The sequence below is a fragment of the Lepidothrix coronata genome, unplaced genomic scaffold (assembly GCF_001604755.1).
Source record: "Lepidothrix coronata isolate B3197 unplaced genomic scaffold, Lepidothrix_coronata-1.0 Scaffold44, whole genome shotgun sequence".
NCBI classification, from domain to species: domain Eukaryota; kingdom Metazoa; phylum Chordata; class Aves; order Passeriformes; family Pipridae; genus Lepidothrix; species Lepidothrix coronata.
This window is the reverse complement of record NW_016690224.1, coordinates 3,991,365-4,017,846: the sequence shown is the minus strand read 5'-3', so window position 1 is coordinate 4,017,846 and position 26,482 is coordinate 3,991,365. Positions and strand designations below refer to the sequence as shown.

The following is a 26,482-nucleotide window of genomic DNA, read 5'->3' as shown; positions in this document are numbered from 1 at the left end:
AGAACATCACCTTTTTGCAGGGTATCCTTGAGTCCTAAAATACTGTCAAAACTACTCTAACGTTAGGTCAGTGAAGGAAAAATAGGCCACTTCTTCAGATCAACGTGAAGTGAAATGTACATTCAGCACCAGCAGTTTATGAGGGAAAACACCCAGCTGCAAACTCACAGAATCTCATTCTGTGCTGACAATCCCCAGCACCCAAAAAGTATCAAGTGGCTCAGACCAAGGTCTTCATAACCAAATGATCAACGCTTCCATTAATATTTTAACTGCTCTTATAAAAGAAAGTTTAAAGTCCATGGACCATGAAATTCTCAAGATGGTCTTTGCCCAGCACTTTTTCCATGATTTTGCATTACTTTAGGACGTTTTGGCAGGTAACGCCAGCAATGCAGACACAGCATGGAAACAGGTGTGAAAGTCATTTTATTCAGGTATCTTTGCACAACATAATCTTTTCCAAGCTTTCCCTCTCCGTCCTTACTTCTTCCTGCTCTGCTCTGCAATGCTGGGGAAGTTGTTTCCAGGCATGATCCCACATGAGGAGCAGCCAAGGGTGAGGGGATGAGGGTCAACATGGCCCAAAAAAGGAGAGCTGGGACATAGGGCAGAGCAAGGTTTCTCTGAAGGAAGCAAAGGCTTTGGCAAGAGTTTGTGTTTGTTCCTTCATGAGGTAGAAGGACCTCCAGGAAACGCAGATCAGAATTAAAGTGAGGTTATTTTCTACATTTCAGTATATTCAGCTCAAGCTGGTCAAACCCTTTGCAAAGCCAGGGCTGTCCACCCCTTCCCTGCAGCACAGCACTCCTGAGTTACACCGTGTCTCAGACTCAGTTCACCTACCTGTTCATTACCTGAGTTTCAAAAACTTTTGGTGGAAGAGATCTCCTGTGAAAGTGGAGAGACCTGGGCAGCCACGATGTCTGCTTCCAGGCTATAAGACCTACAACCCCCCAGCACAGTAAACCAATAAACTGACACTTATCAAAAGAGGCTTTGCTACAGTTTATTAACCAGATAAGGTGTAGACCCCCAGCCTGATACACAAATTTGTGTTTGGTATTATATTCCTGACAGATTTGGCAAACATAGAAGTTATTTCTGCTGCATAGGGAACAACCAACAACCAACTTCAAATTGTAATTAGAAGGAATATTTTCAACTGTCTTGAGTCATAAACTCCAATCAGAATGACAAAGGACCACAGAAGCCCCCTTCTGCCTTGCATTCCCGTGGACCCCCATGTCCCAAGGACATGCTCTCAGTTCTGCTGAGCTCCCTGACCTCAACCTGACCAAGTCACAAAGTGGAAAGGAAACCAAAAAATGTTTTCAGTATCAGTGGAAGGCAGAGATAACACCACACATAAAAAGTACCCTGCTTTTGTTTTAATGAAATACCGCATGAATTCCAGTTATAAAGTGAGGGAGCATATGGGTCCTAAAAGCCAAAATACTTCTCTGCTGGAAACACCAGCCACAGATCACAGTGAGATGCTGTGTCGTCCCCAAACTCCCCGTCACAGCGGGGTGAGGAAAAGTACTTTGAACTGAGTAAATAACAGAAATTAAACTGGCAGGAGCAGAACTTTCAAAATATTTTTCTGTGGCACAGTGAAGGACTTCAGAAGCGACTCCCTCCTCTAGACATTGCCATCAGCACACGGACATTCAGCCCTGAGAATCTTGTGGACAAATAATAATTTGTAGGAGCAGCCACTGGGGGTGGCAATGACAGAGGACAGAGTACAAGGTCTGACATGAGACTTCAATGTCTAAACTTCTCTCCTAATAATCACCTCTTTTTCCAGAAAAGGCTTTTAGGGAAGCCTGAAAAAGAGAAAAATTTCACTTCCAGGTCATCTTGTCCAGCCTAGGACCCTTCTGCTGCCACAGAGAAAGAAGGATTTTTCTGCCTTGCAAAGTATGAAAAAATCTGGATAAACCTCAGAACCACTCTGGTCCTCAGTAAGGCCAAATGTTCTGGAATTAAACTTTTACTGCTACAAGACAGCTTTGTGTAGGCACATGCATGGCCATCACCAGAGGGCAAGGGCTCAGCTGGGCTCAGGCACCATGAGAGCCTTTGTGCTGCGTGACAGGCTGGAGACACTGACCTTGAACTATCTCAGTAAAATCAGTACAGTCGATTGCCCCACTCTTCAGCTTTGTGTGCACGGGGGGGACGCAAAGACAAAAGTGACTCATTCAGGTGAAGATGTAGAGTTACATAGATTTGATCACAAGAGGGAACAGGTAGATAGATGGAGCTGGTCATGTCTGGGTTGTCTTCACCATTGCTTTGTTCCAACCAGCTGCTCACGGGATCACAGGAATGTCATGACTGTCTTGTTCTTGCCGATCTGCCAGGGCTCCAGTGGGTAAAAGCGGATGACAATCCTTTTGGATATAAGAGGAAAAATGTGGACAGTGGACAGGAAACATTATTTTACAATTAAATATTATCCCTGCCCAGTTTGCAACATGGTAGAAAATCTGCACTAAGGTCTCAGTGTCTTACACTTCATGGTATTAATTTAACAGAGGCAAACATAAGCTGTGTATGGGCAGGGTACAAACAGGTACCAGACTTCACCCACACAAATAAAAGCAGATTGAATTTCAACAGTCTGCCTATGAGATACTTGTCCATTTCAGAAGGGCCCAAGCAAACTCTTGGCAGGGATTTACCCCAGCAGCATTCAAGAGGCAGGGAAATGCTATTATCACTCTCCTTTGGGGAGAGGGGCACAGAGGGACATGGGTGACCTTCAGGAACAGTCCTGTTCCCACATTTGGCATGGTGATCCCACTGTGAAGCTCTACCAATTCCTGTGGGGTTTTGCACCAATTTCACCAACTGAACTACTGATCTTCAGAGAACAGCTAAAGCCCAGACTGTTCAACAAGTGCAAACCAGTACACGGTTTTATCTGGCCCCAAACCACATATCTGGAGTTCAGCATCCAAGAGCACTTAAGGTTTGCAATCTAGTCTTGGATCTCTATTACACCTTAACCTCCCGGAGGACATGGGAAGTGCCCCAGCCTCGCTACCCTTAACATCCCCTATACTTTGGTTTGCCGTGCTCCACATCTAGACGGACCACACAGACCTGTGGAGCTGATGGAAGGGACGATCTCCCTTTCCCTGCCCCAGGGGTTATCCCGGTGTCCTTGCCCTCGGGGCGAAGGCGGCGCCGAGGCCGATGCCGCCCGGCCGGGCCGCACTCACCGCTCGGTGCCGAGGCCCAGCTGCGCCGTCAGGACGTCGAAGAAGCGGGCGCTGTGCCGCTGGTTCTGCTCCGCCGTGCCCACCACGCCGATGGAGGACACGGCCAGCTGCGCGCAGGGCTCGGCCGAGCCCGACAGCACCATGGCCAGCCCGCTCCGCACCGTCACGTTCACCCGCTGCCGGCACAGCCACAGTTAGGCGCCGCCGCTCCCGGCCCCGCCGCTCCCGGCCCCGCCGCTCCGAACCCGCCGCTCCCGGCCCCGCGCTCACCTCGGCCGGTTTGCCCAGGATGTCCGCAGTGGCAGCGCACAGGGTCTGGGCCAGCCCCGGCGGCAGCCGCTCGGCCGGCAGGTTGGTCTCCAGCTCCACGAACGGCATCGCGCTGCTCCCACCGCGGCCCCGAACGCCCCCGCCTGCACCCGCCCGGCCCGGCCCGGCCCCTGCCCCGCCCCCGGGCAACGGTGCCCCGGCGGGGGCGGGCTCAGCCCCGGACCGCCCGCAGCAGCGCCGGGCTGCCCTCCCACTGCCCTCCCACTGCCCCTCGCCCTTTGCCGGCGCCAGGCGGGGCTCAGGGCTTTCTGTGCTCCACCGCAGGTGCACCAGCTGGCTCTCGGGCCTTTGGGGTTTACCATGTGCCGGTCTGGGATATGCATTAGAGGCTGTGAGACCTCACACATATCCCCGGGTAAAATGAGTTTTGTGACAGTCAGTCCTTTTGTGACATTTCAGGTCACTGCAACAGGCACCTCTGCGCCTGTCTGTGCAGGGAAGGTTGAGAGCGGAAGTGCGGTGATTTCTCGGAACAACCAGCACCACAAGAAATTAAAAAGCAAGCAGAGAGGTTTACTCCTTTATCCACTAGGTATTAATTACCAGGACTTTGAGAAATCAGGGCTTTGAGCTGAGTTGATAAAAGCGACCCCAGCAGGCTGGCTCGCAGGGACAGCCTAATCTACAAATCAGAGGTGTCTTAACTAGAGATCAGAGGTTTCTCAGAACCTGAACTACTGTCCAGTGAGGTTCCATGTGCTCATTTACAGCAAGGGGTTATGAACCAGCTTGACTGAAAGGTCATCTTGTTTAAGGCACAGAACTGTTGTGAAAATTGGCCCTGTGTAATGTGACTTCTTGAGTTTCTACAGTCCTAGACAATGCTAATGAAAACTGATGGGATTGCTCATTTTTTTTGCTGAGGGAATTGCTTGGCCTTCACTGCTGCTAATGAAGACAATACTGGCACAAGGGGCCGTGTGTACAAACCAGCCAGGAATAAGTCTGGGAAAAGATTTCTAGGAGAGAGATTGTGAAGTGAGAGACCCAAAGGGAGAGGGGAGGGAGTACTGCAGGCTGGCAGGGGGTGGCTGCTTGCGGCGACAGGCAATAATACAGATGTTCCCTTTAAATCCAGGAAGTCAGCAAAAGAAATTACCCAAAAAAGTTGGATTACAGGGCAAATTTATAGAAATGTATAATCTTGTAAATAGATGGTCCTGAGTTTGTCACCAAAACAAAGGCAGTGGGGGTACTCAGCCACCTTGCAAATCCTGGGTGCAAGCCCACCCCTGCCTGTTTGCTGGATGTCAATGACTCGAGGGAAGATGCCTTTTAGAATACATTTTTCTCTATTTTTCTCACATTCTTTCAAATATCTCTTTCTCATATTCCTTTCTCATATTCCGTCAAAAATCTCTTCCAATTTCATTGCCACAAAAACCCCATGTGATAAGAAACCAGTATATCAGAAGGCCTCTAAAGGGAAAGAAGATTTAAGTATCGGATGTCAGTAATTAGAACTGGACGGGGGACTGTCACAAACATCTTTAAAGATATGCATTGTCCTTTGCTCTTGATGGTTCACCATGTGAATGGCAGATTGTTCATGGTCTCACAGAGATTTTATTAAACTAAACACATTTGTTTTATTGTTTCTGTCTCGGATCAGGCCATTAAAATGCTTGTAGGGGGATGAACAACCAAGACAGGACAGCACAGCAGCAAATAATCTCAAACATGCTCAGCCTTTGGAAAATGATGAGGTTTTTTTCTCTCCTGCAAACATTTGCAGTCTCATCATCCACTTCATGATTCCACTCTCAATATTATAAAAAAAATCAACCACTTCCCATTTAAAATTTAAGTCAGTTGTGGACAATATTATGTGAATAAAACATCAATAAAAACATATTATTCAGCTCATCTTTGGGAAGAAAGGAAGGGTGGGAATAAAAATGTGCCTGTTTCCAGTAGGGAAATAGACCTCCCTCCAGAGAGGGTCTTCAGCCAAGTCTCTTGACTTCATGGAGAACATAATCACAAAACAAAATTTCCTGCTAATGCAAGCTGAAGTATACAAATGAGTTCTCTTTCCAGACAGGGAATTTAAAGATCTCTCTGGGCTCTGGATTAGACAGTATCTAGAATTGAAACCTTAGTGAAAAACATCATGAAAACACATCAGCTTTTATAGAACTTGCCAGCAAAAGTGTCAGCAGCCAAGACATGGTACTACTGGGAAAAAAACCCAGAGAAGCAACTCCTGAATTAATTACTCATTTTGTCTTAGTCTTTACAGGAAGAGTTCTTGGGCAAGGATTTGAGTAAGGTTCAAGGGCAACAACTACTTATGAAGGGAAATACACATATGTATATTCCACCATTTCTGTATCCTTTACAATTTGTTATTTTCAACTGAAGAAACTAGAAATGGTTGGATTCGCTCAGTTTTACTTCGCTCAGTTTTACTTCATAAATTGTGCTGCAGTACAAAAGGATTTTGTATTTGAGCTACAGCTAACCCAAAACAAACAGCCAAGGAAAAGAGCCCAAAAGCTGCAAAACAACTCTCTGCCCTTTTATTGTGAGGCATATGTTGCTCAATGCCACAAAATCTCTCTTGTTACTTCAGCTGCACAGGGTGACTTACTTGCTGAACTTCCATCCAAAACAGTCTCAGAAGAGCAGGTCTGCACTTATTCCCTGTCTGCACTTATTCCCCCTATCCATTTTCTAGGAGAAATGTGGATTGCTATTACAGTATTACCACAGAAAAAAAATCATTTGTTTACTGTTACATATTCTTTCAAGAAATCACTGTGAATGCATTCTTTCAGAGTACTCCCTCTATAATATCAACATGGTATTTTAGGCAGGCAATGATTCCAAGGCTGTGGCCACCACCAGCCTGTTGAAGTGACTTGGTCTTTCCTGCACAGGTCTCCAAGAACAGCCCCTGCCACACGTGTACTGGCAGACTGAGCACCAAGGGAACCCAGGCTTCCAGAAATCAAAAGCAGTGGTTAAACTGAAGAATTATAAAGATTCACAGCTGTAGATGAATACAAAGAAATTTCTCACAAGAACCCAAAGGCAGCTAGAACTGTGGAATGTACATGGACAGCCAAGCAAGATGCCTCAGAAATAAGAAACTTAAGAAAAAAAATCAAATTCTTTTTTCACTTTTGTGAAGTAGTTTTGTGCTGTAATTGTCTGTGCAGATATGTGCTGGAAGATGAGAATTAGGCACACTTTGCAGTGTAAATGTTAAAAACTCGTGAAAACAACAATCCTCATCCTCTTCAGTTCTCTGATGTTCCCAGTTTATAGGCTGGCTCAGATTCTGTCAGGAAATACCGTTCTTGTCTCTAGCATTGCTGAAAAGACTGACTCCTAAATAAAATCCAGATGCATATTAAGTGACCTGTAGGGCCTCAGCCTTCCGTATAAATTTAATGTTTCGGTTCTTAAACCTTCCCCAGCTTCCACCCCCAAAGATACAAGAAAGGCCTGGTTAGGGGGGAAACACTCTACAATTTCTGTGTTAGAATTACAGTGCTCTTTCCAGCTACATGTAGAACTGGAGGTCAGAGAAGAAGTTAAAAAAAAAGAAAAAAAAGGCAGGAAAAATGGTAAGATAGGTTAATTCATTTCAACATCTTCATCAGCACAGGCGCCAGTTGCTCTTTCAGCTGTGGATCAATCTGAATGTTGCTCAGTTCTTTGATATTGAGGATCATCTCATGGGCTTGGAAGAAAAGCTCTTTCCCCACAGCATCCTCCACCCGCCTGCGCCACTCCATCAGCCTGGGTCTGTCCTCAAAGATGTCACAACCAACTCCAACAGGCTGCAGAAAGGGGAGAGAGCAACAGTGAGGCTTTGGGCAGTGACTTCTTCACCGAGACAACAGGTACCAAAAGTGTACCTCGAGGTACGGATAAAGGAAAAAAAAATGAAGATTTCATAGAGGAGCTGTAGGAAGGAGGGAGATCTCCTCTGGTCAGGTGTACCCATCTAGGGAACACAGAAGCTAAACTGTATTTTAAAAGGCATCTACAAGTCAATTCTTGAGTGCTGAAAGAGCTGTTATGAGCAGCAGAGGTGACTACCATGTACTGTGAGTGATTTTCAGCCACAGCATTGAAGGCGTGGTGGGCTGGCAGTTCCAGGGACCACTGCACAGTTTGCAGGACAGGTCTGACAAAGAACAACCAGATTGTAACAGATTTAATTTGATTGCCTCTGTCTGAGACTAATTCTTGCATCTTCCAGACATGGCATGGGCAAGTACCATATTTTTGAATGATAAAAATATTCCTATTTTTTATTTCATCGGACCTGTCTGCTATTGCTTCTCACTTAAATATATTACCTCTTTCTCTGGAGGTTAAAAATAAAGTCATGATAAAGAATGAAGAAGAGGTATTGTTAGAGAAGAGAAACAAAAGAGATCTGTTGCAGCCAGCTTTTTGTGTGTTCTAAACCCACTCCCATATTCTCCCTATTGTTTTAGGCTAGTTCTGTTGAGATATGCCCTCGCTCCTCTTTCTACTGAAGTGTTACCACATGCTGCACCCTCCCTGCCCAGCAGCATCTGTTTTCCCTTGTGCTGACACTTCCTTACCAAACTCCACCACTCACTTGCATCAGCTCCACAATGGCCACAAGATCCGCCAGGGAGATCTCGCTCCCGATGATAAAAGCCTTGTCCTGCAGAAACCTCTCCTCAAACTGCTTCAGGGAAGTGGACAGCCCCTCCATAACCTCCTGGAGCTTCTCAGAGGGCAGTGGCTGCCCTGTGAAGAGGGGAATCAGCACCTGAGGAGAGAAGGGACTTAAAAGTACAGCTGTCTGTCTTCTCACATATCCAATTGTAGTAATCTCAGTTACACCCCATGAACTACTCATGACCATCAGTGATCCTGCAGCAAAGCCACAGGAGGGGATGATGGTGGAGCTTCATGGACTGCTACAGCTCCAAGTAGCTCATGGACAGAGAGCACACGAGCAGGCCAAAGGGGTTGACCTGAACTCCAGCTAATCAGCAGCAATGTGCAGAACTAAATCAAGGATTCATCTCATTTTGTCCCTGGCAGTTCTACCCTCCCACTCCACCCTGTTGGGTTACAAAAGAAAAGTGGGCAGCAGCTCCAGGGGAAGACAAATCTCTGCCATATTCACCCCTGTTACACCCTCTGTTTCACCAGCCAGCCAAGGCAGGTCAGCAGCTGCCTGCCCACCAGCCACCCTGGCCATGGAACTGGGTGCTGGAGGCAGCTGCCTGTCCCACAGGATGACGGAGAGAAGGGAATGGTGCTGGCAGTGGCAGGAGTGTGGGGAGGGACTAGAATGCTGGAGGGACTGGCTGGAAAGGCAGAAATGGCTTCCTCTGTGACAGCAGCCAGTGAGGCTGGGAGTGGGTCAACACCATTTTTACACCAGCCTTTATGGCCTCCCAAGCACCACTCTTTAAACCAGTAAAAATTTTTCCAGAGCAATCACATAACTGCAGTCCTTGTGTCTCCACAGACTTGCTGGCACAGAGGGTAGTTGCCTTTCCAAGACATTTTTAGCTGCTCACGGGGGTATACCCACCACCAGAGCCCACAGTGTTTCGCAACTACGCTGCCTTCACCTTCCACAGCTAAAGAAATACAGTTTATTTAGAGAATCAAAATTAAAGATACAAATTTCAATCAGTGCGAGTTGACTGAATTTCTACTTACTGCAAGTATATTCAACAATGCAAGCTGAGATTGCTTAATCCAAGCCATGATTTTGGCCAAATACATGTGGAATCTATTTCATCAGAAAATTCATGGCCAGTTCTTTTCCTCAGTGATTCCAATTATCCCTGATGGGATCTCTGGATAAAATCACTTGAAACAGCATCTTCTTTCTTTTCTTTATCTCAGGCAGTCTATCTTCTCCCATTTCTAGCTAATATGCTTCTATTACATGGTGGCTTTCTATGTTTCCATATTTTCAGTTATTCTGAGGACCTTTTCTGCATGTGGGTTATCTAATCATCTGCAGCAAGTAGTTGGATTTCTTTCCCTTAGAGCAGTGCAGTAACAGCCTGCAGAGGCTGGAAGAAACTGCTTCTTGAATGAATCTGACTCATATTTGAATTGTTTTTCTGTACTCTGTAGCCAAAAAATCAAATGACAATAAATCAAGAAGCTAAATGAGTCCTGATATGCTTTGTTAGGCACAAACAAGGGCAAACTTCACAGCTGAGGAGGGAAGTTCTTACCTGTTCACTAGCAATTATGATTTCATTTGAGATTCCATACCACAGCTGTACTTGCAGGGCTATATTTGCACCTGGGTCTCTCTGAGGATAGCTGCATTAACTGCGAGTTGGCTGGAAATAAGTGTCCAGCAAAATCATCTGATACTAAATAACTTTCTGCCTCGGGGTAATTCTTTTAATTTTGCCTAAATGTGTACTGATCTGACTACTCTGCATAAGGAAAATCTGCACTTCTGAGTCTCTCTTCTCTGTCCCTGAGCCCAGTACCTAAGTGTACTGGAAGCAGAAGGCTCCTTTGGGATTTCTACCCTGATGGGGCTGCAGGGATTTGTATGAAAACAGCAAGTCTTTCTGCTTCCAGCAACAAAGTACATGCTCACCAAAGCCAAACTTCTGCCGATGTGCACGCTCTGCACAGCTGTGCAGTGAGGGGGAGGCCCCTGGAGGCAATACCCAATTGGTTATATATTCATTCACAAATCCAGGCAATGGAATCCTGTTGGGTTCGAGACGTTCTGTACCAGATGTACTTCAAGGAAAAAAACCAAAATGGCCAAAGCTGCTTTTGCCAAATCCTGGTGTTGATCAATTCAGAACAGCTCCCTCTCTGACAGCTCCTCTTGGCTGGGAATGGCCCAGGTCTGTTGTTTCAGCACAACAAACTCACTCCAGGTTGGGGGTGTTCAAATGCTCAGTATTCTCGCAGGCAAACATCACTTCACTCACATTTGAATAGTCAGCCTCCTTACCTTGATCCACATGGTCTTAGGAGCATTAGCCCGGATGTTGGCATGATGCCAGGAGAGGTATTCATCTACCTGGGCCCGTTTTTGTATGTCTGATGGGTACCAGTGGTCGGGAGTGTTGTACTTTCGACTCAGGTACAGCAGAATGGCAGTGCTGCTCACACATCAACAGGAGACAAGAAAGGGGTCAGGCAGCTGTGGTGCAGAATGCTCTCGCCTAAGCTCCCTCTCCTGCTCCTTCTGAACTTGCTGCTTCCACCAAAAAGTATTCAGATCAGGATTTCCAGTGGAGTCTAGGGACCATATAAAGGCATCTAATTCGTGTTGACATCAGAGATGGCCCTTAATCACCTTAGTTCCCACAAAAACTTAAACCTGCTGGAAAATCACAGCACTGTTCTGTGGTGCTGCTGGACCGTACTGGGGTAAACAAACAATAAATCTCCATTATCATCTACAGCAATGGTAACTCTACTTGCTCCTTGACTGTTCTGACCCATCTCTCCAAGACCTACACATGTTTATGTGCTTGTGTACAAAACTCTCTAATGGGTTATGCTGCCTTTCCATCACGCCTGTCTCCAGCCCGCAGCTTCCACTGAAGTCTGTGGAAAGCTCAGCAAGGAAACCCTACAGAATCTTTTTGTGTTTGTCCAGATGTTTATACTTCCACTAACTGGCAGGAGGAGTCAGACGGAAAGATATCTTAGTCATCTGCGACAATACTTAGGCTGTTACTACAAATAAAAATGCCACAGAAAATGTGCTGACAAAATGGAAGAAAATGCAGACCCCTCTACTATCCTGGTACTACTATAGTTCAATTATTTCAGTATTATGACACCATTAACCAGTCTCCATATTAGTCTTTTAATGTAAACCCTAAATTTTATCTCCGTAGGTGTTCAGTCAGCCTTTATGACTAATGCAGATAAACAGAATTCTTTCCTAGAGTAAAAGGGTTTTTCTTTTCCTAGGGTGAAAGGAATTTTTATAAGCTTTAAACATTTCCCAGAAATGTTTATAATCCCATTTTGAGCTAAGTGCATTCAGGGTGAGATCAAGAAGCTAAGTCAGCTAAATTGTTTACATTCTGAAAGATACTTCAAACAGAAAATGGAAAGAGATAAAATGAGGTTATACTATTAAAAATAACCAACACGTTCATATATTCTGTGATCCTTAATCATTCCATGGGAATGACATTTTCTAAATGCAGCACAGACTGCTGGTACCCAAGGAAGTCTAAGGACTGAGTTCTTACCATTCCGCGAGGGTGAAGTCTCCGTCCTTCAGTGCTGGTACTTTCTTTAAGAGGTTGACTTTGCCAGTGCCTTGGCTATTTGATGGCCCTAAGAACATGAACAGACAAGGCTGAGGTTAGAAGTGTATCTGTCAGTGAATGATAAATGAGATATCTGCAGCCAACTGGACAATCAGTGACCTGTGTTAGGTTTTTCTGATACACTCATATTTCACAATTAAAAGGTAATGAAATGGAAGAGTCAGTGTAAGAGCTGTCTGTAGAGGGCAGTCGGCTCAGGCTGGGCCTGCAGCATGGAGCAGTTCACGTTTCTATACAGGAGTTCTACTGCTTGATTCAGGGACCAGGATACTGGCAAAACTTACTGACAAAAACCACTCCCTGAGAGGCACTTAGAGCACACAATGAAGGTGCTGGTATTGAAAACACCATTGCAGATAAAAAAGAACAGCTGACTTGTCTTGAGAACAATGTGTCCTATGGCTTTAGAGACAGAGGGAAAAAAGACAGAAGTTAGGATGAGGACAACTGAGCACCTACAAAATACTTAATATTTGCCAAGGAAGCAGGGTCTGGGAAAGTTGAGTTTGCATACAGAGCATCCTGATGAGGACAGATGGTTGCTACTCCTGGTCCTGTTCTGACAGGCACCACCAAAACAAAGTAATTTTCCCGCAGTTTGTAAATGTGGGTGACTCTAGCTAGGATGGTCATGATGGAAAGCAACTGAAAAGCCCTGTGCCCCCAGAGATCACTGTAGTGGCTGATCAACCAAAGAGAACCCAACTAGATAACAGACACACTGAGCAAAATCTTTCTCCTGTTTGTTTATCCCTGAAAAGTAGAGGGAATCAAGCACTTACAAAGAAAGTAAATGTTGCCAACAGAGCCGATCCCTCAGCAGACATGTAGCTGAGGATGTTTCCAAAGTTTTTGACTGGAAAAACACGAGTGCCAGCAGTACGACTGTAGGTTCATAAAATAAGCCAGATGTGGACATTTGCCAGGGGCAAGGGAGCTCAGACACCTCCACCCTTCATTATTCCTGACTCTGTGCTACACCTGACTCTGCATGTCAGCCTACCTCTGACAGGAAAACGCAGGAAGAAGACACCATCCCATAAGAATTTAAACTCCACAGTCCCCTGGAGGCATCAACAGCTGACCATCTAATCAGATTTTCAGTTTCCTGCTGCTGGCACTGCTCTTGCCAGTCAGCAGTTAAATTGCCAGGGAATTGTACAACAGTCCAGGAACACCTGAGCAGAAAAGCTCTGAGGAATTTGTGTGCTTTGCTTGTTTTAAGTGCTCCTTAGAAGGAAGAGGGAGAAAAAAAAAAGAAAAAAAAAAGAAGGTCTCTTAACTAACAGTGATCTCCATCCCCAAGAACTATTTGCCCCCATTCCGGAGGCAGTGACAGTGTCTGCTTTACTGGACAAATGTGCAGCAGGAAATAAGTCTCCAGGGAATAAAACCACCCTCTGGGCTATCAAATTTGTTTGCATATCATTTGGGAAGGGGTGGGAGAAGGCAGGTAGCTGCATTACAATTACAGACTCCCTTCTCTATATAGATTTCACATAATGAGGCAAATCAAGCAGAGCAGACACTACCACCCTGTTTTCCTTTCTAGCTGACTAGCCTCTACCTTGTTTCTTTGAGAAGTATTTTTTTTTAAATTCCAGTGTAAGTAGCTTCATCAGAGACTAAGGTTCACATCCATCTGCTGTCTGAAGGGATTCAAACCCATGTGTTCCATCTCAGTGGGAAAAGTTTCTGGCTACCTGCTGTGATGGTGGCCTCCAGCTTAGCTGGGTAAGAGGTTCCATGTGCAGAACAGGCAGCACTGTCGGGAGAGGCAGGAAGACAGAGCTTCTTAAGAGTAAGAGCTAGACAGAAAGTGCAAGTTAAGCCTAATAATTGAGAAAATTGAATATAAAAATGCCCAAAACTCAAGGCAGCAGGCCAAGTACAAGGTGCCTCACACACATGATTTGTATCATAGAAACAGCAAGGCAAATTTTTGTAATCTATTGTCATGCAAGGAGTTGCTTGGAGAAGGTGCTTGGTCCTGTTGTTTTAGAAGGGCTCCAAAGGCCAGTGGTCATCACACACCCAGCTCTGGTGAGATCTGGTAAGTAGTCAGGGGGTCCTTGGAAAAAAGCAGCAGAAAGTTTCCAGTCAGTAATGCTTCAAGCTAATGAGCACTCCCTTGTCAGACCCAGTTGTTGTCCTGCTGTCTGTGTTTATTTTCCAAGGTAGCAGGAAACTAAGAAACAAGGACATGAGAAGTAAGCAGTGGATGAGGGCAGCCTGAACCAAATTTTAGCCAGCTTTCATCGTATAGCAGTCCTAGCAGGAATACTGAGCATATTTGTTCCCTGATGGGACTAACACGTCATTACATCAGGCTGGACAGTAGGTCGGTGTCTGTAACACAGCCTGCACCACAGCCCAGAGATGGCACCTCATGTGCTCTGCTTTGTACAAAGTCTTTATACACAGAATAAAAGACCCGTGCCAAGACTCTGCGGCTGAGCTGAGAACTGGCAAATGCCTTGGTGTGAACACTAACTGCAGGCAGCTTCATTGGGACCAACTGCTTATTGTGTGAAAATAGAGACCAATATTTGTGTTTGCTGTTTAACAGAGTTTAAGCTTCTGCCTCTCTTCCAGCCAGCAGAGCCAGCCTTTTTGTTTAGTGGTATTAGGTGGCCTATCTTTATCATTCCTGTGATGTTGGCTTGACTTATGGTTCTGTTTAACATCAGTTGTATCTGGTGTAATTAGATCTTGGTGTCCCTCAAGAATATATAGATATATACACTGTGTGTATTGTTGGGCTTTGAGGAGTAATTTAACAAGGAAATTATTACACTGTAAGAAAAGCAAGGCAGGCTGCACACACAAAAGGAATTCTTAAGTGTAAGTCATAGTAGAAGGAAGGAGACTTATTGCTGAATGAAAAGAGCAGTGGACAAGATTTTACAGAAATAGAAAGGAAAAAACTCCAGTCTATTTGTCAGTCATGTCCCTGCCTAATCATGTCCTCAGCTAAGGATTTCCAAGTACTATGCTTTGCCTTGTGCACAAAAGCAACAGTTTACTAGGAAAATGCAATATGTAACTGGGCAATAGTTCTGTAGTTGGGCGAGCCCGAACATCTGAGTGTTTCTGCAAAGTACAGCATTCCCAGAGCACTCCTCGGCTGTCACTGTGACTAATTTGCTAGAAATGGCTGGAGGAACATTCCTTGGTGATCCACAAAAATAGATGCAGAGGATCTACGAGACCGCTCTGGGAACAGGAGCCGCACGGTCAAACCACTGCGTTCAATGCCCCTGGGCAGCGCACGTTTTCAGCATCACTCGGGTGACCCCGGGAGCTCGTCCTTCCCTCCCGCCAGGCCGAAGGACGCCCTGCTGCTCCTCTGCCGAGAGGCGAAGGGGCTCCCCCGGGGGCCGGGAGAGCAAACCCGCCGCAGGTCCGGGCCCGCACAGGAGGGCTCAGCCCGGCCCCCGCCCGGAGATCGCCCGGAGCGCGGCTCGTCCGGCCCCTCCCCGCCCGGGGACAGGCTCGGTGCCCGCCGCGGGGACCTTCCCGTCCCCTGCCCTGTTCTCACCTGCGCGGGGCTGCTCCGCGCCGCTCCCCGCCGCCGGCCTCTTCCCCAGCACCGAGTCTGCCAAGAGCCAAGAGAGGGGCTGAGCCCGCCGCCCCGCCGGGCTGCGCCCGCCCCGGCCCCGCTCTGCCTCGGGGCAGCGCGCCCGTCCCACCTTTGAACAGCTCCACGTGCTTGAACTCGAAGGGGATGTTGTTGCTCCGGGCGAAGATGTAGATGGAGCGGCAGGGCTGCGAGAGCAGGTCCAGGTACAGCTCCAGCCCCATCCCGACCCGGCCCGCCCCGCGCGGAGCTGCCGCGGCTCTGCCGGGGGCCGCCCGGAGCCGCCCCGCATGGGCCGGCGGGGGCCGAGCCGCGCCGGGCAGGAGCTGCCCTCCGTCCCTCCCCTCCTCCCTTCCCCGGGCCGCGCCGGGCGGGGGGCGGTGGCTGTGCGGGGCACGGAGCCGGAGGGAGCGGGGTGTGAGCCGTGGAGGGACCGCGGGGCGCCAGCTTCCTGCAGGGTGCGGTCTGGATAATCCCGGAGAAGCCCAGGAGAGTCCTCTCGACCGTGGCAGGGGCGGGAAGGCGCGGCTGGAATTTGGGCAGAGGGCACAGAATTCCCTATTCTGCCGTCAGGCGGCCCTGGCCCGCGGGGGCTGACACCGTGCCTATTCATTTTCCTTCAGGAAAGGAAGGTAACGTGAGAGATAAACTGCGAGTAACGGTCAGTTGCCTCAAAAGAGAGGTTGGCACTAAGCTCTGAGAGAGCAGGGGTTGTCATTCCCCTCTGCAGCCTTGGCTGGCACCAAAGGGGTTCGGGAGCTTCTCTCACCCTCAGCATCCCACCATGGCTCTTAGAAGGTAAATGCTTGTTCTGGTAACACAGCTCTGCAGGGATGTGCCACTCTGCAGACAAGGCCTTTGCACAACATGCTCTAAGCCAGCATTAATCTCACACCACCAGATCTCAGGATGGTTTTCAGTTCAGAACATAATTCTTTGGTCATGTAGTCTCTGCCCAGTCCTGCGAGGTGACACCTGAATGGCAGTGAAGCGTGGAGGACTTCTCTGCAGGCATTACATCTGCATACTTACTCAAAGTGACTTTCTGCTCTCCCTGGTATTTGTCACTTCAGATTTCCACACAAGTGGAGGAGAACTAAAGAGGCTTAGATTCAATTCAAGCCCTTGCACTGGGCCTGCAGCGTTTCACAGCTGTGTGATTCAGGGAAGGTGACGTGCTGGCTGAGTACAGGGACTTCTGGGACTCTGGGAGATAGAGCAGCTGAACCACTTAGAGCAAAGTCACCTCCAGTCAAACCCACCTCGGCTCAGCTGACACCTTTTTATCAGTGTTGTGCTACAGAGCCTGTGTGTTGCACAAATCTTTGGAAAGGGCTATGTGAACCTCAGGGAGAGGGAACTGGAAGATCAGTTGCTTTTTTTTCTCGTAGAGAGGATCGTTACCAAGGGTGGTGAGAAGGCTCAGCTACTGAGCTGGGAGCTCTGGGTAAATTACGAACTGGAACACTTTCAGGGGTTTAGAACTTTCAGATTTAGAACCACACCATAAGAGTTTTTCAGTTTCTCAGCCAGAACAGGGAAAGGGGCTGTGTACACCCTCCAGTTCCCCTGCACGCACAGTTTACCCTCTAGAGCACCTGCACCAGCACCGATATGCTGGAGATCAAGGTGTTGTGGTAGGTGCTTGAGTTCAAACTCCTTCAGTACAAAGGAATCTTAAATGTTAAGGGAGTGGGGAAAAGGAGCCTGAAAGTGGCTCTGCACAGGTAATAGTCTGAGAAGTCTTTGTGCTTCAGAGTGGTTGCATGTCCCTACTCTGAGATATCCCTATGAGGAGTTTGTTGATCTCAGTGGTGTGCAGCAACCTTAGCAGTGTGGGTTCGCTTTGCTCCTTTCTTTATGGTTCAGTTGATCTCTTAGTCCTATCTGGACTTCAAAGATCTTTTCATGTGCCTCCTGGAAATGTTCCTTCCTTAAGTTTTTCTCCAATTTGCTGACTGCACTGCACAGCCCACACAACCCAAGAGGTATTTTTATCTGGTTGTGTTATAGGCCATTTGACTGATTATTCCTGGCTCCAGGCTTGTGCTTCTAGCACTGTATTTTCACTTAACTTCATCACCTCAAAGGCCATTTTTCCTGCCCTTATTTTCTCTGTCAGCTTTTTGGGAACAGGAACAAGACAGAAAAAAACGCATTAAGTTCTGCAATTTATTTCTTAGTAATTCAGAAAAGGTCTCAGGATGTGGATCTGCTTTTTAACTATTCCTCCCATTTTGTGTATCCCAGCTTCATTTTATTCTAAAAGTCACAGGCTCTCACCTATTTCCAAATAGCCTCTGGCAAGAATTGAGCAAATTGAATCGAACAGCATGTTAAACTGACACTGCAGGTGTGACCCTCTCACTTTTCAGGGTGAAAGGGGAGTGGACACTCAACAACAGACCTTGCACCAAGGCAGGCAAAACTCTTGCACAACCTGTTGGGTTTTGGCAGGCAGCTCTCAGGGCTTTCAGTCTAGGAACTGGAACGTGACAAGATCAAATGACACAAAATGCAGAGGTGTAGGGATAGCAAAAGGCAAAGTACAAGGATGAGTTGCCTTTTCTCCACTATTTAGAGCAAAAAACAAGGCATCTGTTGTACAACTCTGTGACCATCCAAAGAGTTGCTCTAGGGAGGTGCTTTGTCCTATGTGCATAGAAGGGCCCAAAATACCACTGGTCACTGCACCATGAACATGCAACAGACCAGAGACTATGGGTAAAACAATTTAAAATCTCTTCCTGTCACCATGACCAGGCTGGAGTGAGGCGAGTGTGCTTATCCTTTGTGACACAGCGGTGGAGGAGCACCAGAGAGCCTGCTCTGAACATAGTTCAGGCTTGGTTTTGAAGGCAGCCGTCCTTGCAGGAGCACACGATGGGTGACATTTAAGGAACTTGTGCTTTATTCCAACAAGCAGAAAATTGGCTCAAGACTCTTACATGGAGCTCTTGTGCTACAAGTATCATAAATTAGAAAATGAAAAGAAAGACACTTTATTTACCTTGACTCATGCAATGGTTTGCGTGCAGAGCAGCCCTGTCTGGAGATTCTGCAGGGAGATGTGTGTCAGGAAAGGCTCCGCTCCCAAGCCTGGTCTGAGGTTTGTTGAGGTTAGCACTCTGCAGAATAGGCTCTTGGTTTTGATTATTTCTCTGCTCTGATTCTACTTGTGCAGAAGCTGTGGGAGACATTTACTGTGCTGGTAGGAAGTTTGCTCTCTACAAGAAAGGGAAAAGTTGGAAGTCAGGAATCTCGAAGTTAGGGTAAGTACAAAGGTGCCAACAGCAGAGTGCAGTGAGGCTGGGCAGCCTTGGTGAGGCAGCGAAGGCACCTCTTTGATTGCAGGGTGCACAGCAGCCCAGCTGGTGATTGTGGTAAAGCTGCAGGTTACAGAGGGAAGGAAGTGGTTGGTGGTACAACGTAAACAGGCCGTTCTCTTGAGGCTCAGCACTGCTGGCAACTTGAGCAGTGGGGCAGCATCGTCAGGGGTTGCTGCTTAGGCACCCTTGGGGCAAGAAGAGAGCTCCTGTCATTGACTTTACTCATTGGCACGCAACAGGCTCTTCTCAACAAACCTACCCATAAAAAATCAGGTCAGAAGACAAATATCCCTGCATGTGTCAGCACTGAAACTGAAAAAGTTTGGGGGAAAAGCTGACTTTTCACCACTCACATTTAGGATTTCCCGTAGGCTGGAGGAACGGAAGGTAAAGGGACCGGCCTGCTTGGCTGCTATAGCTCAGCTCACAGGCATGTGTGTTGCAAGCTGTAGTTCACGTGCCCTTTTGAACTAAAGGGCAAGTTTACTCAGGAGACAAACACAGAAGAGGGAGCTGGCTCATTCCCCAAAAACAGTAGGTCCAACTGAAAACATGCGTGAGATTGTTTGAGCAGCTAATTGCACCTTTTCTGAGCACTGTCATGACTTGCATTCAGATGGCTGACATCTCACCCCCAGCATTCTACAGGGCTGTCTCTGTGAATAGTGTAACCAGCCAGCACAGACAGACTTCCAGATACAGCCAGAGCTGAACCAGGAGGTGGGAAAAAACAGTTCTGCAAACTGGAACCCTCCTTGCGGAAGCCTGTACCTGGAAATGGAAGGTCACAGGACAGGAGGACAGGAAGGCAGGAGGGACACGAAGGGGCACAGGCAAGAGGTTGTAAAGGATGCTGCACAGGTGTGCAGGATGACTCAATGTCCACTTCCTTCCAAATCCTGTTTACAAATCCAAACAGAGCTACAACACTTGGCAAATGTAACCATTAACCTTACTAGAGGACCTGATGAGACAAAAGAGTAGTGGAACATTAACTGTATTTGGGGCATTACTCAGCTCTCCTACTGAATGCTCTGCTCACCCATGGCTGGCCAGCACAGCTCCCACTGCCCTCAGTGCTGGCCCAGCCACCACAGCCCCTGTCAGTGCACACAGCCTGGCCTAAGTGGCTTCTGTTGAGCTGACAAAGCCACTGTGGGAAAACAGAGCGAGCACTGGTGTGGTTTACAGTGGGGACTGTGTGGTTGGCAGCAGCTTGACCAAGAAAAGCAGCTTTTCACCACTGTGCAGGGTGTTCTTTGTAGAGTGTGATACGAGTCTGTGGTCCCACAGATGATGCAGCAGCATCTAGCGGCCAGGTGCTCCAAGAGCCCTGGCAGTGTCCCCAGCAGGGACTGGGTCCTGAACTGCCTCTTTCCTAAAGAGCAAAAATGTTCCAGCAGAGTGCTCTCACTTTGCAGAGTGAAAACCATCTGGTACAATTATTTTTCCTTGTTTCAGGTACATCTGTTCCACCATACCCTCAGGAAACCTTTGCTCTTGTCTGGAAAACTCTGTGAACAGAGATGGAGAAGGCAGCTCTGACTGGCCCCCGTTTCCACACAGACTGAATCACCTCAGTCCTCAAGCAGATCCAGTGGTGCTGGAACATGAAAGAAAAGCCTTCAGGGCTACAGCTCCCATGCTGCAGTGCACAAGAGGAGAAAGCAGCTCATAGCAGTTTAAAATGTATTTTTCTTCCTTTCTAAGTTGCAGAAAGGCTGCGAGTAAAGGCAAGTGCATTTTGTGGAATAGTGTTTCTGTATGATTTTTAGAAGAAATGTGAAAGACTGCAATAAGCCTTCATAAAATAATCTATTTTATTAGAGCATAATCCTCTAATTCTGGCTGACCTGCTTTAGGAGCTGCTGCTTGAAACTCTCCAGCAGTTCAGGTGCAAACTGATCAGCAGTTAAGTTCTTAATGTTCATGATCCCTTCATGGGCTTCCTGGAAGAGCTCCTTCCCCACAGCTTCTTCCACCCGCCTGCGCCACTCCGCCAACTTCGGCCTCTCCTCAAAGAGGTTGTAGCCAGCACCTACAGGCTGCAGGGAGAGAGAGCACCTGGGAGTGAGTTAAACAAGGCATTTACTAGGGATGGGACCAAAGGAAGGACCGATAGGCTTTTGACTCAAGGCAGCAGTCAGTCATCACACTGGGTGGAGCTCATCTCTGGTTCTTAGCTCATAGGAAGCAAGTTGTGACATCCTCAGCAGCTGCTGTCCCCTGGGACATGCAGCAAACAGCTCTGCCATGGCTAACCCCAGAACTGTCTAACACAGAACATGCACACCAGCACGTCTCTTCCAAATATCTTTACTTTCTCTGCCTAGTTTGTAATTTATCTTCTTTGACCATATTTGACCATATTTCTGTAGAAAGAACTGTGTCATCACAGTAGGTGTTCCCTGGCAAACTTAATTAGGGTCAAAGTCAAAAAGGAACAAGACTTAACCCCATGGAAGGGTTAACTGCAGGGAGCTCTGCCATTACCAAGGCGGTGGTGCAGCAGCCACCCCTTGGCCTGGCCTGCCCACAGCCCAACCCACATACCCAGCAGCAGGTTGATGCTCACCTGCATGAGCTCCACCAGTGCTACGAGGTCTGCCAGGGAGATCTCGCTGCCTGCAATGAAGGGCTTGTCCTGCAAGAACTTCTCTTCAAACTGCTTTAGGACAACGTTGAGGTCCTCAATAAGAAATTCCAGTTTCTCTGCAGAAAGCGGCTGGCCTGTGAGGATAGGCAGCAGCACCTGGCAGAGAGAAGAAACAAGTTGCTCTTTAAGTGATTCCTTCCAAACCTGGTCATCACCCTCTCTTTGCCCCCCTCTGAGGATCCCTCACCAGCCAGGCAAGAGAACAACTGGAACTGCTCATCTCCCTTGCCAGGTCAACATTAATGTCAGTCACTACTTCCTGCCTCTCCTTGTCTCCTCCCTAGAAATCTGAAATTTCAACCACAAGAATCTCCTCTCAAAGGAAGACTGCATCATCTGCCAGCAACTGTGTGTTGTTTTCCAGTAGGAGGTTGGTTCTTTCCATGAAGCCGAGCAGCAGGCGCTGAGCTGTGTCTGGTGAGAGCTGCTCACCCAGGATGAGCTTGCTCTGGGTCTCACAGAGCAGTGGCTGCACCATGAGGGATTCGGGCCACTTCAGTCAGGCTCAGCTGAGCAGCCAAGTCAGTTCCAGATCTAGTTTTGTTCCAGTTTGTCACCTGACTTGTACATTTGCTTGGGAAGGCCCTGCACACAGGTGGGCCATTGCACTCACAGCTCTTAGCACTTAATTTTTGGTATATGATGGTCTCACCTTCGATAAGAACACCTTGCTCCCCTTCGCACGGATGTTGGCGTGCTGCCATGACAGGTACTCATCAACCCTCGCCCTTTTCTGCAGGTCAGATGGGTACCAGTGATCAGGAGTCTTGAATTTCTGGGCGAGGTACAGGAGGATTGCAATGCTGCCCAAAGAGCGAGACAGACCAGTGAGCTGATCACCTGAGAGTAAAGCACCTCGTCCTTTCTTCTCCCCCCAAATTGTGCACTGCTGGACAAGCAGCAACACAAACCTGATCCAAGTCAGGTAGAAGTGCAGGACACGGAACTGCCAGCAAGGCACAGCACAGGAGAGAGTTTGTGCTGGCTCAACCAGCTGCTTGTGGGCAGCAATTATCTGATACATCCGCCCAGCGAGACAGACGTGGCCTGCTGGCACAGTTACCCATCAACACTGTTGAGCAAATAGGAGCTGCAGAATGAGTTTATACCAAAGCTGACCTTCACAGTGCCTGGCCATTCAGCAGCCTTATGTCAGATTTCCTGCACTGACCCTCAGCCTCCAGCTGCAGGCAGAGAGCAGGAGGACACGTGGACAGGTATTTAAGCTTGGAAACACTGCCTACATGCAAGGTAGCTCCGAGCAGCAGCCCACTGATCTCTGCACTATCAATGCTGTTTGAGTTGTTTACATTAGAAGGATTCTCTTGAAACGTAGGTTTGTTGTGTACAAGTGGAACTGACAGGAAGGAAGAAAAAAACTTCCTGGGCTGGAGTCCCAGCAGTGCCCTGGCAGAATCCAAGCTTTGGGTAAACAATACTGCAGGTAGGGGTTGAGCTTATTTGAGCCTCACCTCTCTGCTAAGGTGAAAGAACCATCCCTTAGTGCAGGCACCTTCATCAGGACATTCACCTTCCGGAACTCCTCCGTCTTGTGCTGCCCTGAGGAGGGAAATGAGAAGTTTTACTTGGCAGGGATAGTCAGGTCTTGTCTGCAACGCTTGTGGGGACCATTTGGCCTCAAGTTCCAGGTTTTGATTGTACAAATACAGTCTTGTATCAAGCTTATAACCAATCAATAAGTGCTGCAGGGTGGATAGGGGGGTTGCCCTATGGCATCAGCTTACTTGCTTATTGTCTGCATACCAGACCCACCTCTTGACCACAGGCAGAATGGCTAGGAGTCCTTTCATACCAACAGTGCTTGTCTACTCAGGGCTCTATCAGCTCCAAGTTTGTGCCTAGAGGTACCTGTCCTGTACACACCCAGAGTGAGCACTGAGTGCCTTAGAGGAAAGGGATCTCACTATCAGAAACATCACCAACATGGACAGTGAGAAAGCAGTTTATTTTTTTTTTCCTGGATGATAATGTAATTTATATTCAACTTTTTAGTCCTCAGATGAAAATAAATTTCTGTGATTCCATATAAAGATGGTACTTCATTACAGTCAGCTCCTGTGCATTTTGTCATATCTTTTGTCAGAGAAAATATGGATTTGTTGCTTTTAAGCTATCTTGTAGGTCCCCCCTGAAAGGCAGGCAGAGTGAATCTGACAGGAGAAGGTGCTTTGTTCATTTGAGGTCTCAACATGCTCTGTTGTGTCTGAACCCAGTCCCAGAAGCCTTGTTTTATGTGACTTGTTTGTGCCGGCCTTTTCCAACCACTGGCTTCAGTCACACATGTGTACCTGTGTATTCGAGCCTCTCTAATGTGTAACTAACCTTGTGCTATCTCCTGCTATGTGAGTCACCTGAGAATCTGTGTGCCAGAGGAGATGTTCTGGAAGTGATTTTAGCTTTCCCAGTACCTGGCAAACCTGATTTGTGACTATTCCCCCGTCACTTGGCTCGCAGCCCATCTCTCCCACCCCCTTTCAAAAAGATGAAGTGTGAAGATTCCAGGTCCTCTCAGGTGTCCTTTGAATGTCATGTGATTTCTATCCATTCTCCCTCTTTCCACCCCTTTCCTTGAGACCTGCCCTACCGGGGGCCCTGGAGCTTTTCTGAAGGGACACATTCAGTGCACCAGCTCAGTTCTGAGTATTGATTCCCTCACCTGGTCCTCACATGCTGTGCAGTGATGGGTACTAGTGCAGCAAGGCCTCCCACACTGTGTCCCAGGGTGAGCTAACCCAGCTGCAGGTACCTGGAGCACTTCCCTGTGGTATGGGAGGTGCACGCACTGCAGGAATGGGATGGGATGCACTTTTAGCATTCCCATAGGCCAAATAACCCATCTTAAATGCACTGGCCAAAAGCAGGCACTGATGCCACAGGGCACAGAGCGCTGGGAAACTGTGACTTAATTAATTTTCCTTCCTCTCAGTTCCCTGATACCTGTATTCCAGTTGTTCCATTCTCCTTGATGCTCTCACTGCTTGCCTGCCATCTCCTTTGCACCAGTCGCACCACAACAGTTTATTTATTGGGAAAGAAGGGTAAGGACACAAGATGAGCCTGCCCCCAGTTACAAACAATTGCAAAAATTTTTGCTATGAAATAGGTGGGAGGAAAAGCCACAGCAAGGTACAACCAACGCACAGCTAAGGTGTGCAGGGGAACACCCAGAGACTAAACCACATCACCCCTGAGATCTGAGTCACAACTTGGAGCCTCTTTTGTTCTTTTATCAATTTCAGCCCCAGAAGCCTTCTCACTGTTTTTAAGCATTACTTACTGAGGCACTGTTATGCTCAATACATTACCTTAATTTCAAATCCAGCAGAGCTCTGAAAAGGTTGAAAGACAGCTTTTACCAGCTTCAGTTACAAAGAAAGAAGATGCAGATCTTTGGGCATCCTTTGGTGAAAACACACAACACCCCTTGGACAGGCTCCTATCAGTTATCAGTTGGTTTTAGCCCAAATAAAACCACTTTCCTTTCTTCATTTATCAGTGTTCAGATCACTGGCAGCTGCATTGTCTCGCTCCACAGCCTTCACAAGTCTGCCCTCAACCTTCTCAAAATAACCTGGCTACAAACTGCCTGACCCAATGGAACCCCCAGAGGGACAGCCAACTGCCCTGCCCTGCCCTGCCTGCACAATGGGGACACATGGGCAGTGAGGACCCTCATACATGAGGACCCTCCCACGGGGCTGTTAACCCCTGCCAAGAGGAAAAGAGCTGCTCTGTAGCAACTGCTGCTGCTTACTGGAGCACAAAGCTTTTTAAAGAAGTTTAATTAGGGAACAAGAACTGCACACCTCGGCTGTCCTTGCCCATACATGTATGTCCCACCTCTGAATTTCTGTTTCCCATTAACCGGGGAATGCCCTCAGACCTGGCACATCCTGAGCGCTTCTCAGAAAAGCCTCTTTTATCAGACTCACTTTCTGCTGGGGTGGAGCCGATTTCAAAGACACCACACGTCTTTGCAGAGTCCTCTTTGTTGCAGAGGAACAGAGGTACTGAGATGACTACTTAAAAAACAGGGGTGCACTGGACAATTAGGTCCTGTTTTTGTGTAGGCACCAGGAACCCTCTGCAGCGGGAGGGCCACCTCGCCCTCTCGCAGCATCTGGCACTGATGGGGACAGTGAGTAACCCGCTTCCACCCGCGGGCTGGAATCCGGCAGCTCCCCCGGGAGCGGCGAAGGGACGCGGGGCGCCCGCGGGTGGAGCAGCTGGGCCCCGACTAACGCTGGGGACACCGGGAGGACAGAGGGACCCCTCCCCGCCGCCCCCGGCCCCGCTCACCCTTCATCAGCTGCACCCGCTTGAACTCGAAGGGGATGTTGTTGCTCCGGGCGAAGATGTAGAGCGCCCGGCAGGGCTGCGAGAGCAGGTCCAGGTACAGCTCCAACCCCATCCTGCCACCGCTGCTTCTGCCGCCGCCGCCGCCCGCTCCCGTTTGGCTGCGTGCGATGCAGGCTGTGAGCAGCACCGCGCCCGCTCCGGGCGGGGCGGCAGCGCCGGGTCCGCCCCGGGGCGGAGCGCAGCTCTCCCGCTCCGGCCGCTCGGGGCAGGGCAGGGCCGGGGGCTCACAGGACAGCGGTGATGGCACTTTTTGGAGCAAAGTTTCAACCGGGCTCTGCCACCTCACATCTGATCTCTGGCTCGTCCTAATAACTGCCCTTAATCCCTTAATGATAAGGAAACCGCAAGGCTGACTGGGCGTGGGTGCTCAAGAGGCAGATCCTGGGTTTGCCCCGTGGGAGTTTGCAGTTCTTGCACAAGAGGACTTTCCATTCCTGCGATTCCATCACCAGCCAAGACACCCGTGCTGTGGAAAAACAACTGGAGAGTGAGCAGTCACGCAACAGGAAAACACACATTGATTCACTGCTATAAACCAAACCCACACTGGTCCTATCTTCACAAGATTCAACCACCCTTCCCAACACCCATCCCTTCAAGATTCCCAGCCCTTCATTTTGCTTCAGGAATGTTTTGGTGATGCTGGTGTACATATATTTTGCCTTACACAACAATAAGGC

General features: G+C 48.1%; 3 protein-coding genes across 7 annotated transcripts; all 3 read right to left on the bottom strand.

Moving 5' to 3' along the window:
- Positions 1–990: 990 nt before the first annotated feature.
- On the bottom strand, positions 991–3,666 carry DDT (D-dopachrome tautomerase). Its single transcript, XM_017814442.1, has 3 exons — positions 3,507–3,666; positions 3,237–3,412; positions 991–2,402 (listed from the first exon to the last, which is right to left on the bottom strand). The coding sequence occupies exons 1-3, from the start codon at positions 3,612–3,614 to the stop codon at positions 2,330–2,332; spliced, it is 357 nt and encodes a 118-aa protein (XP_017669931.1). The 5' UTR covers positions 3,615–3,666; the 3' UTR covers positions 991–2,329.
- Positions 3,667–6,066: 2,400 nt separating this feature from the next.
- LOC108497068 (glutathione S-transferase theta-1) lies at positions 6,067–18,546 on the bottom strand. 3 transcript variants are annotated; one of them, XM_017814407.1, is made up of 6 exons: positions 15,550–15,686; positions 15,399–15,455; positions 11,777–11,864; positions 10,516–10,666; positions 8,152–8,328; positions 6,067–7,357 (listed from the first exon to the last, which is right to left on the bottom strand). In XM_017814407.1, the coding sequence occupies exons 1-6, from the start codon at positions 15,659–15,661 to the stop codon at positions 7,157–7,159; spliced, it is 786 nt and encodes a 261-aa protein (XP_017669896.1). In that variant the 5' UTR covers positions 15,662–15,686; the 3' UTR covers positions 6,067–7,156. The 3 variants fall into 3 exon arrangements, with proteins under 3 accessions (XP_017669896.1, XP_017669898.1, XP_017669897.1); XM_017814409.1 differs by lacking the exons at positions 15,399–15,455; positions 15,550–15,686 and adding an exon at positions 18,448–18,546; XM_017814408.1 differs by lacking the exon at positions 15,399–15,455.
- Positions 18,426–25,918, bottom strand: GSTT2B (glutathione S-transferase theta 2B). Of its 3 annotated transcripts, XM_017814404.1 has the most exons (7): positions 25,743–25,918; positions 22,895–22,982; positions 22,075–22,225; positions 21,342–21,518; positions 20,620–20,811; positions 20,248–20,369; positions 20,030–20,144 (listed from the first exon to the last, which is right to left on the bottom strand). In XM_017814404.1, the coding sequence occupies exons 1-6, from the start codon at positions 25,852–25,854 to the stop codon at positions 20,250–20,252; spliced, it is 840 nt and encodes a 279-aa protein (XP_017669893.1). In that variant the 5' UTR covers positions 25,855–25,918; the 3' UTR covers positions 20,030–20,144; positions 20,248–20,249. The 3 variants fall into 3 exon arrangements, with proteins under 3 accessions (XP_017669895.1, XP_017669894.1, XP_017669893.1); XM_017814406.1 differs by lacking the exons at positions 20,030–20,144; positions 20,248–20,369 and adding an exon at positions 18,426–18,624; XM_017814405.1 differs by lacking the exons at positions 20,030–20,144; positions 20,248–20,369 and adding an exon at positions 18,554–18,664.
- Between the last annotated feature and the right edge of the window lie 564 nt (positions 25,919–26,482).